Source organism: Drosophila arizonae, chromosome 4 (assembly GCF_054131065.1).
Source record: "Drosophila arizonae isolate 15081-1271.41 chromosome 4, UAZ_ARI_1.0, whole genome shotgun sequence".
Taxonomy (NCBI): Eukaryota; Metazoa; Arthropoda; class Insecta; order Diptera; family Drosophilidae; genus Drosophila; species Drosophila arizonae.
The window spans coordinates 14,408,400-14,423,830 of record NC_142924.1 but is presented as its reverse complement, the minus strand read 5'-3'; the positions used below and the strand labels follow the sequence as shown (position 1 = coordinate 14,423,830).

At 40.1% G+C, this 15,431-nt stretch overlaps 1 protein-coding gene and 1 long non-coding RNA gene across 2 annotated transcripts; both read left to right on the top strand.

The window, feature by feature from the left end:
* Positions 1 to 1,028: 1,028 nt before the first annotated feature.
* On the top strand, positions 1,029 to 11,545 carry LOC149269163 (uncharacterized). The gene is made up of 3 exons (XR_016269681.1): positions 1,029 to 1,740; positions 9,999 to 10,056; positions 11,330 to 11,545. It is a non-coding gene; the product is annotated as an uncharacterized LOC149269163 (long non-coding RNA).
* Positions 11,546 to 11,727: 182 nt separating this feature from the next.
* On the top strand, positions 11,728 to 14,372 carry lama (phospholipase B domain containing lamina ancestor). Its single transcript, XM_018006753.2, has 3 exons — positions 11,728 to 12,126; positions 12,190 to 12,306; positions 12,406 to 14,372. The coding sequence occupies exons 1-3, from the start codon at positions 11,867 to 11,869 to the stop codon at positions 14,027 to 14,029; spliced, it is 2,001 nt and encodes a 666-aa protein (XP_017862242.1). The 5' UTR covers positions 11,728 to 11,866; the 3' UTR covers positions 14,030 to 14,372.
* The last annotated feature ends 1,059 nt before the right edge of the window (positions 14,373 to 15,431 follow it).

Sequence of the window (15,431 nt, the reverse complement as noted above, 5' to 3'; positions counted from 1 at the left end):
ACTTCATGAATCTTGATGCTATTTTCGTAATGAATGGCTCATCGTAGCTGTCTGTGTTTCGCAATGCAGGTAAATGAACACGCTGCTACCTGCACCTAGCTGATAACATCCAACTGTACTTTTCCGACATTATATGGTATTATAAATTACAAACCAACTTTATCTTTTGTACTCCCCAAAGCCAATTATCGTGGCGCGCTTTATTTGCACATGTCGGGGATTGGGGGAAATACAATTTGTATTTGCTGCTGTCAAAATCAAAGGGGCGTATCCATATGGCCGTATGTTCCACTCAATTCATTCCCTCTCACTAGCTCCGTTTCAGTCAGTGTCCAGTGTGTTATCAGTTTGTGACGTGACGTCACGATTAACAGTTCAGCATACACACTCAATTGATTGGAAACTGTGAAATTGTAAGACTGGGAGAGCAGCTTTCTGTTGCTATGTCAATGATCGTCCAATGACTTACTCTCCGCTCTCTCTCTTTTTAGTCTATAGCGGTACAGGGCTGGAGCGACGAATGCGTTGCTCAGTGGGAAGCAAATTTAGCGTGGCAAGAGTGCGATTACACTGCACAACATAAGTAAGTTGTATAACGAATTGAAAACGGATATATAAATATTTGAATAAAGCAAGATTCATTGTCCATTAAATCTTACATTGAAAAAATATAATTCTTAAAATAATGAAATAAAAGAAAAAATAAATACATGAAGTGCTCTGGATGCAATGTAAGAATAAATAAAGTTTAAGACTAAGACATTAAGATAAAGCTTGTATAGTTAAGTGAAGTACTTTATTAGAGTATTGACATACATCAGATTTATTTTGTAATTCTATATGTTTTCCTATATTTTTGTTAACTTTTCCGTCTGCGACAATCAAACTTCAGTCATGTAGTCGAGTGTAATTGAGCGGATCGGCTCTCGCCGTGCCAGTGAGATATGCAACACTTTTGTTGGATTCGTTTGAGAGATCTGGTGGTTGATTTGCTTTGGTTGGGTTCGGTTGGCGCTGTGCCGGACTCAGTTGCTCAGTACTCACTCAGTTGATATTCGTTAAAGGTGATCGTCGGACGTGATATTGTCGTCCAAGGCAAATATATCGTACCCTTTCTTTTATTATTCGTAAACTGTAAATCGTGTTCATTGTCTGTCGATTTCACATTGATGTGCAATTGTTGTTTAACTAAAAGTTAATGCATTAAACCAAAAGTGTTGCAGTCTTAAGAGCTACAGAGTTGATAAAAAGAAAATATAAATAAAAGAGAAACGCCACGTTCTCTTGCTCTACAAATACATACGGGTGATACATACTTATATATTTTATGTGCAATACATACAAGCACCGTGCAGAGCTTATAATTAGTTAGTTGCCTCGCATAGCAACAATCGGATTTTTTCACAACTATCAAAAGTCTTTACACACTTTCGTTAAATATACTATAGTACAAATCATTTTCACAAGCATTGCGGAAAATTTGTTAAGCGAGTTGAAAGTGAAAAGCAAGAAACAAAATCACCCAGTGCGGTTCCAATGTAGCCCTTCATGGTTAATTAACACGAGCTCGTTGTGTGACTATATCGCTGTTTCGTGTTAAAACTATATCTATAAAGGTGTTAGATCCTAGAAAATCGAAAAATAGACTAAATACAATCCACATAAATACCATTAGTCAACAAATACCAAACAATTAACAGCGCAGACTTTGCGTGACTCAGCAACCAATCAAATTTTCCGGTGAGTAGATCATAGCATATTTCGATCAGCTGCTGACATAACTATGGGTAGTATCTAGAAGCAACTTAGTATACCTTCTCAAAGTGTTTCAGGGGCTTGCCAACACGCGCGCTCGTGCACTTAAACAAATATTGCAAACCTGGCGAGTAGGAAACGTGGGTAACCGCCGACTCATTCCATTACTATGTATATAACTAGGCTATCTGGAATCAGGTCAATATTTTCATAAATAATTCGCACTTCTATTTGTTCTGTTTAATTCAGTTTCTCTATATATATTTTTATTTTCGTTGTGTATTCTTAAACGTTTTTGTCCGACGGGGAATGCAAATGCGCATATTCAACGGGATGAGATTACAGATCAGGGGTTTTCACTTTCTACTAACGCACAACAGCAGACATGACTAAACAGTTTTGGGGGTTGTTCGACGAGTGTGACCTGTAGCTCGAGCTCAATGGGATTTTCTACTGTTTTTCTAGTCTAATGAAATGAATTGACAATATTGAGATAACGGCGGATTGGAAAAACTAGGAAATTTTAGATTGGGACGCTTTTAATGCAAATTACAGACGAGGCTAATCTGTTTTATAAGGGCTCGTCTAAGCGTTGAGTAATGCTGTTATATAAAAATATATGTCCTCTATAAATTATTTTGATCTCATTATTTAACAGATCAGAAAGGTGGAGATAAATTAAATATAATCTTGATTTAGTCTAAAGACCACATGTAGAGCTCTTGTTCCATTAAAGTATAACATTCTTTAGAACGGAGCTTCATCACGCTCAGCTTTATCTATACTCCGTTGAGAACATTCCACTCTTTTCTACTGTTCTACGTTGCAAGTTTCCTAGCTTATCTCTGCCGATCGGTAAAGCTATTTCGATTACATATATTATTTGTTTGCTAATTTAAGTCTACACTGATAGGCCAACACGGCAACTGGAACTGAGTCAAGTGCAATTAGCTGAAGGCCTAAACGCCGTGTGTTCGAATCCCATTTGAATTGGAATTCGCAGTCGGAAGTATGATAAAAATGAGCAAATACACAATGAATATGTGTCATCGATAGACCTTCAGGCGTTATTTAACGTGTTAGCAGACTGAGACAGGTGAATAGGGTCACATGAGGCAGCGTGACAGAGCGACAGACAGCGAGACAGATCTCAGTGCAGGGCGAAGCAGCGCGGCGCTTATCATTGCAAATATTTATACAAAGCGGCAGCTCCACAAAAGCATTCAAAAATAAATGAAGTATTTACGCAGACAGCTGTTTGCTACTCCTGTTGCTGTTGCTGTTGTTGTTGTTGTTGCTGATGATGCTGTTTGAGTAGATAAGTGATGCTCTGAGGAGATAAGATTCTTACAGAGCACCTGTTTGACGGAAAAACAAAATCTCATAAGATGTACATTTAGTTGAGATTCCACAACGAAGCTGCAAAGTATAGATCGAGTATCAAGCTGTGAAAATTATAGAAAAGTGTTTCATTATGGCAAATCTTAAGTTTGGGTAAAGCAACTGAATATTACTTAAAAGATATTGGTAAAAGATTATTGGTATTCAGCAAAAGTAAAAGTCAAAGGCAATGACCTAGAATATATAGCGAAAAACCCGACAATAAATCGTCTCAAATTACCTCGAATACGAACAAGTCTGCATGGATACCTAAGGCTGCCTGGCAACAGAGGGTTCAAGTCGGTTAACTACAGATCTTAAGAGACGTATACCTCAAGATGCTGTTGTTGTTGTTGTAGAATTGTCTGTGATCAAGGAAAAATAAATAAAAGACAATTATAAAGAACTACTACAAAGGCAAACCGTGAGCCAAAGCCAGGAGTAGAAGGCAAGGAGAGGGACAGATCAGACAACAAGAGCGAACTAGAGTGAGAAAGAGGACGACAACAAGACCGAGCGAGGTTGTGGGGGAGAGAGAGAGTCAGTGGCATGACAACAGCTTCATCACATCACACTCAGGCAGGTCTTTTCAAAGAACTTGCCAGGCGGCTTAAGCAGACACAGGCAGACGAGCGCAGACGGAGAGACAAACCGACGGACGGACAACGGCAGACAGCGTGATCATTGGGGGCAGCTATTGTGTCTTACAAATACGCAGACAAGAAATGAGGTCAAAATCCTTGAGGTTCTTGTCCCTCAGCATGAGATGAACTGCAGTTGAGACTCACTTAAGAGTAGAGAGCAGAGCTTAAGGGTTAGAGCTGCCAATTTAGCTGTTGAGACTCTGATATAGAGCCATTAAGTAGATATATCATACAATAATTTATTTATGTATGTTTATCATATAGTGTATATACACATGTCATATGATCATTCATTGTTGCATACATTTCATTTAGAGTTATGTAAATGCCTGGAGAATTCATCAACAAGCCGCCTTTAATTAGTTGTTAATTGAAGCTGGCAGCCAGACAGAGAGTCAGCCATTCAGGCCCTCAAGAGAAAATTTCACGTCAATTAAAATGTCTCATGATTGACCCCAACAAAAATGTCAAAGACAATTTATTGTAGATGGTAGAAAGTTTTGCTGGAAAAACAAATACGTAACAAATAATTTTCCTATACTTTAATTGCGCATTCAACTGAATGCCAATTTCCAGCTATGCGGAACGCTCCATACTCGATTCAATTCAAAGTCAATTGTGGAGCTGATGCTAAATGACGCTGTGCATAATGAAACCTAATGGAAATGCGAAATGCAAACGATTCACTAAAAATCATCATTAACAGCTTTGACTGTTCTATTACGGGTCGAGGCAACTGCTTTTAGCCATATGCCCTAACGTTTAGATAGATTTGTTAGCGTCTTCATGGCGAACCGGTTGCAAATTGTAGACTCAAACTGATATTTAAATATAGCTTAAATTGTTAACTCAATTAAATTGTATTTTTATTATATTGATATAATTTAGTTCGTTTTTGAGCAGTGCTTACGAAACTGGTTAAAAATTGAATTAAGTTGAAGCTAAATTTTGGCTTCAGAGATTAAGTATTAATCCAATATATAGCACAAATAATAAAGTGAAAAGCCATTAACTCGAATCTGGGAATATTCTCATAGCAAAGCTTATGCTGCAGATCAATTGAAAGAGTTGTAGATCGAACGTGATAAACTGTTTCATATGTATATCATATCAAGCTGAAGAATTGACTGAAACTAAACTATCTACATGTTGTTTTAGCTGAGCTTGAATTATTTTAATAACATCATTTCATAACAACATCATTCTGAATATACCTATATCTGTGCAATAATCTGTCCTAAAAAGATATCGAAGAGACCTTGAAGTCTTCTCAGAGATATTTTTGACCTAATTGTGGTAGAACTCGTATATGTGTAATTTAAGAATGATTTACAGGGATGTTCATAGTATGATCTTCATTATGATTTAGATTACATTTTAATAGCAGAAATTTGCCAAAAATTTAATGAAATTTTAGAGCAGATAACAGCTACTACTAGCTGCCTTATAGCCTCTTCAATAAGTATTGATCAAACGAAATTTTATGAGTATTAGTATTAGGTCTGCAGATCATCTATAGTTTATCTTCAATTACCCAAAGATCTTAAGATAATATATATAATATTAATTAAACATAATGACTGCTCTCAGCTAATATACTTTTGTTGCTTCTGCTGTATAGGGTATTTAACTGAATGCTCCATTAAAAATGCGCTGTGGCATAAAAATGCGAATTCTCGACAGTTGGCAGATGGTCACGTGCGCTGGTTAGCCTCGGTGCAAGTCGCCATTGATAAATGCATAGCTCGTCATATTAATGCGCTTTGAAGATATGTCAAGAGTGCTCAGAGCTGGAGATAGCTACACCTGCCACGTGCTCAAACGTTGGCTATGGCGCACCACCTGACAGGCTGTACGGGTTGGATCACTCGCTCGAGGGTCGAAGACAGAAGCGGCCAAGTTCAATAGAACAACGTTGCTCTGCACAATTTCAATTCGAATCGTTTGTCGGATTTTCCGCTCGTTTCGCTCGCCAAAAAATTTCGAACGCTGTCAGTTTTGGTGGGAGCGTCAAGGCAATCGGTTGAGATCGCGCGAAAATTCGTTTTCACAAAAATTTTCTTGCGCATTGACGTCGTTATTATCTTCGAAGAAGCGCGATTACATGCAATATATATAATCTTTTGACATAGGCGGATCTTTCCGGTTCTTGCGATCTGATCTATTTACGTGTTGGAATAACCAAGAATAAAATTTAAAAAATATATTTTTACATAAATCATAGTTGATAAATATTTGTTGGTGTGTGTACAACAGCTGAGTGTATCTGATAAAGGTAAATAAACTACGACGACTCAAGAAGAATTTTGCTGGGTTTTTCAGAAATTTTATTATTGACTAAGTACTGAAAACAGCTGCAGATGGAAATCTATAATCTAAATTTTTCCATATTTATTTTCTAGTAAAAAATGTATAGAAATATTATTGGCGGAAACAGCTTTGACTATTTGCAAAGAAAACAATTTAAATGTAATATTTCAATAGAACTATTGAATATTTATGAATTAAAATTGCTATATAATTTTATCTATATAAAAAATCTTTCGTTCATCACCACAGTAAAAGTCGATTGTTCTTTGATGAACCTTTTGTTTATAGACAAGCTGATTAGCATTTCATCATCAATAGTATCTCAGTCGAGATCTGTTAATTGCGTGCTTCAATCACACCGCATATAGAGTATAACTTGTTAATCACGCGAGTAAAGCTGTCAGCGCATGCGATCTGCAGATGCTTGCCAAATGGCTGGGTGGCTCAGCGATATTGCCAGTGTTGAATAACGGTTTTGCCACGTGTGTCAACACAGCAGTCGTCGCGACGTCTGGACTTTTTTCTTAACAATAATGTCGACTAGTCTGATATAAGTTGAGACAGTAATCAGTTGTCGTTGCAATTCTCGCTCAAATTGTATTTGCAGTAGCAGTTTCTGATTACACTTCTGATACCCTAGGCCTGCTGAGTTTGTCTGAATTAGGGTATGCTGTTAATGATCATAGGTTTGTAGCAGGCAGATAGGAGATGTACCTGGTGTTATTAGGTATATTTATTATTAATTAGGATTCATAAGTTATGGGTAAGGAGTAAGGAGAGCTCGGTGCTTCTTCTTTTTACTTGCCTGCTTGCCTTACGATTCTCTTTCTTTCTTTTTTCTCGAGGTTTATTATATCTTAAATTTCTATACATACATAATTACTTGGATTTCTATGAAACCAACTGCAATCGTTATTAAATTTAACTTATTCGAGTATGTATCGAACGTTTCAAGATCTAGATCAACAAGATATATAAATTGATTCACCTTAGTTCTATCAAAATAAGAAGCACTCCGTCTCTATATTTTCACACTTTCCTCCAAAGCATTGTAATGCTAACATTACCATTCTGAGGCTGGGCAGGGTATCTACCTAGTCGTTCACTTAAACCTACTCGTTATTCTTTTTTTAGCTGGCTTAGCTGTCTGCTGTAAGTTTACTATTTCGTTGAGTTTATCAACGGATGGCGCGTGGCAGCGGCTCAGCTCAGCGGACTTTTCCCCCATTGCATTGGATCGAGTGGCCGAGCGCAATTGATTGACCGATATGAAGCGATGTCTGGATTACAATATTTTGCATGGGCTTGCATATTTATGCTCGCTTAGCTCTTTACATTCAGCATAGATTGAGGTTCCCACATCAGCGACAGGTTGCCTCAAATACTCTGGGAGTTGGAGCTGTTGCCAAGTGAGTGGCCGATGTTGAATTATTTATGAGACGCGTTAGCAGATGATCTGCTGTCTGCCTGAGGTTCCTAACACGTTTTGGATACATGAACTGCCTTGAAATGCTTAGCCCATTGAAAAATTTGAATACATTTGCTTTTATTTGCATAGCTAAATAAGTGGGCTGCTCTTTGCTTTTTTTAAGTACCGTAATTAGTTAAAAATTATTTGTTGGTACATGATTTTTATTGGTAGGAAAATTTGAAAAATTTTATGATTATTTTCATAAATGTTTTCCTTTATTTCAGATCTGTATACGTAATTAATTTATTGCTATTCTTGTTTATCAAAAGGCGAGCATATCGAACTTGATTTGTGGATAGAACCATTTAGCATAACAGTGAATTATTTGACTGCTCTACTAATAGGTACAGTTAACACAAAAGCTCAACATTTTGAATAGGCCCATAAATCATAGACTCTGATATTGCTTATGTGAGGAAAGTTCTAGGTAAACATTTATTAAATCGACCCGAATGGAATGTTCGCCACTGTCAGTTGATTCAAGACTGTCTAGACTGACAAGAGCATATCTAAATATTTGCACAGCATGTGTGTGTAATCTTATCAATGTTTCAATATGTATGCATATAGAATTTCAGTTTCAGTTCAGGAAATAGCGTAGCTTCTATCTGGACATATTTGGAGCACTTTGCTATCGACTAAGTCAATTATTTACAGTCGACTTAAATGATTGATTGGGCTGGAAAGATTGAAAATGCGCTGCAGTTGCCAAGGCGTATTACATGATAATATATATATCTATATATACCTAGATAATATCCACATAATATCTGGTTGCTGCATTGCGCACATTGAACTCTATAAATCAGCCATGTAGGATGTTCACATCTAAGCGAAAATTATATAATACAAAAACAAGAGCAACTTTGTGTGCTGCACAAACAAGAGATGATAACGATAATAAAACTTAATTAACTTCAGTTAGCTTTCTTGGAAAAAATACGCAAAATAGACGTCAAACATTTGGCTAAGCTTATAGACATTAGAAGGCTACCTTAGCTCACATGCCATTGACGTCATTGGAGGGTTTATACTTGGCTAGAACTTTGTCTAGTTCAACGTGCAATTGGCAGCGCGTGAGCAGCTGCATGATTGACAGATTCTTCTGGCCTTGACGCTGTTCACTTTATCTTTCGTTTACAATGCAAATCAATTTGGTCAGAGAAATATATAAAAACAAGTGAGAGTGCGATTGGCGGGTATGCCCGACTAGGTTATGACTGGGCAGGAGCTGATGCTAATTATGGTTAACATATATTTTAAATAGAGTCTTGAGCGATCCTCAAACAAGTAGAGCTATCGATATTTATCGATATTACAAAACTGAAATGAGATATATATAACTCACTTTACCCTATTCACTCATTTTAGCCAGGGTATTCGAAATATTGATATATATAGACAGCATTCAGAAACAACTTTATCGGACCGGCACGGTTTTCCACTGGCTGCAGCCGTTTTTCACTTGTTTATTTTCACAAGTGAAGCGAAAATGAAATGAATTTCATATCGGCTAAATGCAAAAAGCAAACAATCGGTGCGAACTACAGTCCACAGTGTGATTCAGGGAAAGTCCCATAAAAAAGCAGTTATAAATATTTTAAATGTGTTCAGTAATCATCGTTCGTAATGACTGCAAGCGTAATGAATTGCCAAGATCCAGTAAGCCATAACTCGTTCATAAATATTTGTATATATATATTTTAATAACTGGTCAGCTGATCAATTTTGCGACAGGTTCAGCGAAGTAAAGTGCAAACGGAATTAATTTAAATGGGGACTGCCCAGCACTTGACATAGTGAATGCAATTAATCATATGCAAAACAGTTAAAGAGCTTAATTTAGTTAAAGTCGTTAAGAATACAATTTTAACTTTACTTGTAAGCCCCATTCCACTTTATTTATAGTTGAAGTGATATAATATATTGCAATATGTTTACTGATTACTTTCGCTGCGATTACCAACTCTTAGCTCAGGCAGGTGGATTTGTCTAGCAGTCGATAGACCCTCAACAGGCAGCAGCTGCTGGTTTGATTCGTTGCCATTCAAGCCAATTGAGCTTTAACATCACAAGACATCAATTCAAGTGGCCTGTGCTCCAATTCAAGTGTCGCCAAGTCGCCGAGCTCACTTAGCTGCCGGGGACCACCAATCAACTGGCCACGACTCATATTTCATCTCAATAAACAAATAAATAAATATGCACAATTCGTTGAACTTGTGCGCGTGCGCAACGTTTTCATAAGCGTTTTGCATAAACAAAGTCTGGACGTCCAGAAAGCTGGCTCTGTGGATTGGAATGAGAAAACAAACTCAAAAATGATGATCTTATTGATTTACATGTCTAGAGGCGCAGCCTCTTAAGATTTACTCAGACTAGACTAAACACGATATTTATTTGATTAACTTTATTTTTATTTGTCTTTCTCTTTGCAGTACTTCAAATGGGTTGACTTGGGATATTTAAGCTTCCTGGACCCGGGAAACAAAAAAGGTAAGCAAAACCTAAGCATTAAGAAGTAAGGACTAAGAGCTGAGATAGAAGCACTAAGAATTATTAACTATTAAGAACTAAGAGAGAATCAGAGCTAAAAACGGAGAGCTTTAAACATATTTGATAACTTGATTTAAAAGGGAAGAACTAAGAGCTTAAAATTAGGAAATGAGAACTAAGAACTAAAATACAAATACACATTCATTGCTATATTTATTGCTATATACACTATATATATTTCCCTTTTGATGATATACTAGAAAAACCTCCCAGAGAAATCGCTAGTTAAAGCCAAAATACCAAATATTTTCATTTTATTAATAGAGCTTCGATTTCGTTTGAATTCCTGATTGATTGTTGCTTAGTTCTGCAAAATATTTGGCATTTCAAAGCTGACAAAAAAAAGAAAAGATTCGTATAAACACTCAATATATGTAGAGGGAAAATAGCTACAAAGTCGTGTGATATAATTTGCTTACATGATTTTCATATCAACTAATTCTACGTGCCCGACAATTCCCAAACTGTCGAAAATAGAACGAGCAATGGGGCGTATGCGCAATTTGTTTATCTTTGTTAAACAGTTGCACAAGTTGCTTTCGATTCGATTCAAAATTCTAATTACAAACGATTATACTTTGCCTTTACAAGGCCTTGAGCTGCCCAAAGCAGATATTATTGAAAGTGAGGCAAATACTTTTGCAATTCTTGAGCTGGACTTCTCTATGCTTTCGCTATTATTTATGATATCATGTGCTTTAGATAATTAAGTATACGCCCAGCTGGAACAGGTGGGTGAATGTTTATCGAGCTGTGAGTGCCATAAAAGTTAGCCACATCAAGATCCACTCGGAGCATAAAACAAATATATACAATATATATAAATAAATTCAACTACTAAAATGTTTATTCAAGAGAGAAATAGAAAATGTTGCCAAAGTTCAGATTCCGTTGGACAAATTGAGGTATTTTGATGGGCATCTCTTGACTGAATATGAATTACAGTTAGCGATTCGAGCCAAAAAAATCGAATTGAGACGTATTACAAACTGAATGGAAATAAAAGCGAATTGTTTATTATTATTGAGCAGCAAATGCGCATTGTATAAATATTTAGAGTGAGCGAATAATAATGGGCGTTCTTTTCATTTAAATACACGCGCCGACGTCATAGAGAAATGCCTTTCATATGAGCTTATATGGGCTGGTTCTCTTTTATAAATGACTTCAATTAAATTGACTTAATATTTCCTTTTCGCATCTATTTTGCTAGGGATAAACTTTGAACTTCAGTAAATTGAAATAGTTTGGACGCTCAATAGATACATAAACCGCATCTGCTGCTACTGGACATAGCAGCGAGAAGGCAACAGCAACCACATACATAAGCAACCACCTATACACATCAGGCATTAGCATTCGTTTTTGAGAAGTATTCACTTTTCGATTAATCACCGTTTGAGCCACTGCCCAAGAGCAGCGACAACCCCGATGAACCAAAAGGCCGATTCGCTTGACAGCGCGGCCACCGTGAAGAACAGCAGCAGCAGCAGCAGCAGCAGCAGGAGCTGCAGCAGGAGACAGGACTCGCATCCTGGCGCTATTGGCCAAGTGATTGCCATCAAACTGGGCCACTCCTACGCGGCACGCGCCGATCTCAACTATTGCCGAGCCGAGTGAACTCCACACTGACAGATTCGCCCAGAGAGTAGAGTTGGCCAGGAATAAGTCTGCATAGACCATATACATCTATACATACATATATATTCCGGGGTAGTGATTCGAAAGCGGCTTCAAGACGGACGGCACAATGCTGAAAGTCGTTGGTGCATCATGGCAGAAGACGCGTATAGGGACGTATATACTGATCGGCGCCGGCTTGCTGGTGATCGGCGCCTTCTTTGTCGGCTATATGGATCGGCCCGAGTACGATGGGACCTACTGTGCCACCGCCTTCTGGACGAAGAAGGTGGGCTTTCAAATCGAGAACTGGAAGCAGCAAAACGACCTGGTTAACATACCCAAGGGTGTGGCTAGGATATGCTACAAGGACTCTGTCTATGAGAATGGGTAAGTTTTGATCTACACTCTCAGTCGGGTACACTTTGGCTAAATGATATGCATCTCCTGCAGTTGGGCACAAATCGAGGTGGAAACGCAGCGCAGTTACCCGGATTGGGTGCAGGCCTATGCTGCTGGCATACTGGAGGGCTCGCTGACCTGGAAGAACATCTACAATCAATGGATCAAGTAAGTGTGACAGCCACCCCATCATATGCCTACAGCTGCTCATTGCCTCCTCTCTCTCTCTCTCTCTCTCTCTCTCTCTCTCTCTCTCTCTCACTCCAGCACAATCTCGTCGTCTTGTGAACGCGATGAGAGCTCGGAAAAGTTTTGCGAGTGGCTGCGCGACCTGGTGACCCGCAACTACGAGCATCTGAAGCAGCAGGCGGCGGCCAAGGCCGAGCACGATCATTACTGGCATCAGGTGCACTTGGTGCTCAATCAGCTGGAGGGCATGGAGACGGGCTATATACGTGGAGCCACACGCGCACGCTCCGACCTGGAGGAGGAGATTCCGTTGTCCGACTTTCTGCTGATGAATGCTGCAGCTGATATCCAGGATCTGAAGATCTACTACGAGAACTATGTGCTGGCCAGTGGCAATGGCACCGTGGAGGCGGGCAGCAAGAATTTCTTCCTGCCCAGCGCCTCGATGCTGACGAAGCTGCTGCGCCAGGAGGAGTCGCCGCAGATGCTGCAGCTGCTGTTCGGTCACAGCACGGCGGGCAGCTATTCGTCCATGCTGCGCATCCAGAAGCGCTACAAGTTCCACTATCACTTCTCGCCCGACACGCGCAGCAATACGGTGCCCGGGGTGGACATCACATTCACTGGCTATCCGGGCATCGTGGGCTCCACGGATGACTTCTATGTGGTCAAGGGACGGCAGGTGCAGTCCATTGTGGGCGGCGTTGGCATCAAGAACGAGAACCTGACCATGTGGCAGGCAGTGGACGTGGAGAACATGGTGCCGCTTGTGGCGCGCGTCATGGCCGCCAATCGCATTGCCCAGAACCGACGCACCTGGGCGCGCGCCATGTCCCGGCATCCGATAACGGGCGCCAAGCAATGGATCACCGTGGACCTGAACAAGCTGGGCACCCAGGACAACCTGTACCATGCGCTGGACGCGGACGAGAAGCACGACGATGCGCCGGTGGCCGTGAATGAGAAGGACAATGCCGCCATCAGCGAGCGCCACGATCAGCTGAAGAATATGGTCTGGATAGCGGAGCAGCTGCCGGGCCTGATGTACAGCAAGGATGTCACGGAGCACTTCCTGCTGGCCGGCAACTCCACCTGGCTGGCCAACGGCGTGCCCTACTTCGATGAGGTCCTGAAGGCCAGCGGCGGCTCGCGCGAGAACCACAGTGAGGATCACACAATGACGGCCGCTGAGGAGGCCGAGCTTACCAATCTGGAGGCGGTCGATAAGTATTTGCGCAATCACGGCTTTCGCGGCGATCTGCTGGGAGATGAGTCAATTGCCTATGGCAACATAGACCTCAAGCTCTTCTCCTACAATGCGCGGCTCGGCATGAGCGACTATCACGCCTTTGCCGGGCCCATTTTCCTGAGGCTGCAGCATGCGCACGCCCGTTCGCTGGAGGAGGAGTCCCACGTCCAGGTGGCGGCTGATCCGGCGGAGCGGGCGGATCAGGCAGCGCCCGCTGCCATGGGCGACGAGCGGCTCAGTGTGACCATAGACGATGCGGCGGCTCTGGCGGAGCTGGAGCTGATCACGGAGCGGCGGCCGGTGCGGAACGATATGAGGGCCATTGCGATGCGAAGGATTGGCAGCGGCCCGTTCAAATGGTCGGAGATGAGCGGCGTGGACGATGGCAACAATCACGAGGGCCATCCCGACGAGTGGAACTTTGACAAGGTGTCGCCCAAGTGGGCGTGGTAGCCTGCCAAAGCTGAATTAATCAAACAAATAGCAATAGAACGTATTCCCAATCGAATTTCACGAGCGACCCCAACTGCGAAGCAATAATTGTACCTAGTTATGTAATCTTAGAATCTTCCCCTGTGTGTTCCTAGCTATTAAATCATCCTCTAATTCTGTGTTGCGTCCATAGTCGTAAATTGTAGTTGTGCCCACGTAACATATCAATGTCAATTATTGTCTTCCAGTTGATATTTGTTTAATTATTTTCAAATATTGTAACGCCTATAGTCTCAAATTTTAGCTAATAGTAGTCACTTTTATACATATAAACTGAAGCGAAATTGCCAACAACAAAACAGAACATGTGTATTCATTTAATTTTGGGAAACACAATTTCGAAATCAATTGAAATTTCAGTTTGGCTTGCTTTAGTGAAGACCAGAACCATGATGAACAGCGCCATCTAGCGTTAGCAATAGAACAGTGAAACTGGCCGAGTGTGGAGTGTGGACTTTGTGGATTGCATGTGATTTGAATTGACTGTTGAATTTAAATGAGATTAGAGCAGGCGTTTTGGGTATATAATGTAAATTGATATTATTTTATATTTATATATGTGTGATATGCCGTTTAATAAGTGGAATTCTAATTGGCATTGATTTTAAATTGGAGGATTTATAAAAGGGGGAAATATGTTCGATTGACAGAATGTGACGCCTTCTTATCAATTATTTAGAGGTAAACAAGCAATGCTTCTAGCAATATAAATATTAAGACACCTTCTACTGCACAGCTTCACTCCCTCCTCAGCTTTCCTTATATCCCCCTCAGTAATATCTTTCTTTAACTCCAACTATACATCGATTATGACTTTGGCAAAGTTCTTATGGTTTTTGAGATATCCCAAATATAACAACTCGCTCCATTTGTCTGGCCAAGTGCTCTGCTGAGATGCGCATTCATTATTCACATTTCGATATAGATTGCCACGCATTGCATTCAGTTAGCCAATAACCGCAACGCGCGAAACTTTTTGGGAAACAATTCGTGAAATGTTCGCATCAATTGCTATGCCATCGGGTATATTGATTTCAAAATTGAATTTGCAAGTTTTTCATTTCATTTTTTTTTTTTTTTTTTGTTAGACAGACGACAAACGAGGCCAATTACTTGGAGATATTTGTGTCGAAAACTTTGGGTGAAACTTTACAAAATTTCCCTTTGTCTAACAGCGACAACAAGACAATTGTGAATGCAACATGCAGAGAAAGGGAGAGAGAGAGAGACGGGGAGAGTGATAGAGTATGGCATCTGTAGAAAGCAAGAAAAATCCCCTTTTATGCTTTGATTATGGTAATTTTGCGATTTGTTTTCATTGCAGTGAAACATGCAATTTTCCTATATGTATGGGAGAAGAGCA

Coding starts and splice junctions, on each gene's coding strand:
- lama (XM_018006753.2), top strand. CDS start 11,867: ATGCTGAAAGTCGTTGGTGCATCATGGCAGAAGACGCGTATAGGGACG. Junction 12,127..12,189: donor GACTCTGTCTATGAGAATGG/GTAAGTTTTGAT, acceptor CATCTCCTGCAG/TTGGGCACAAATCGAGGTGG. Junction 12,307..12,405: donor ATCTACAATCAATGGATCAA/GTAAGTGTGACA, acceptor CTCTCACTCCAG/CACAATCTCGTCGTCTTGTG.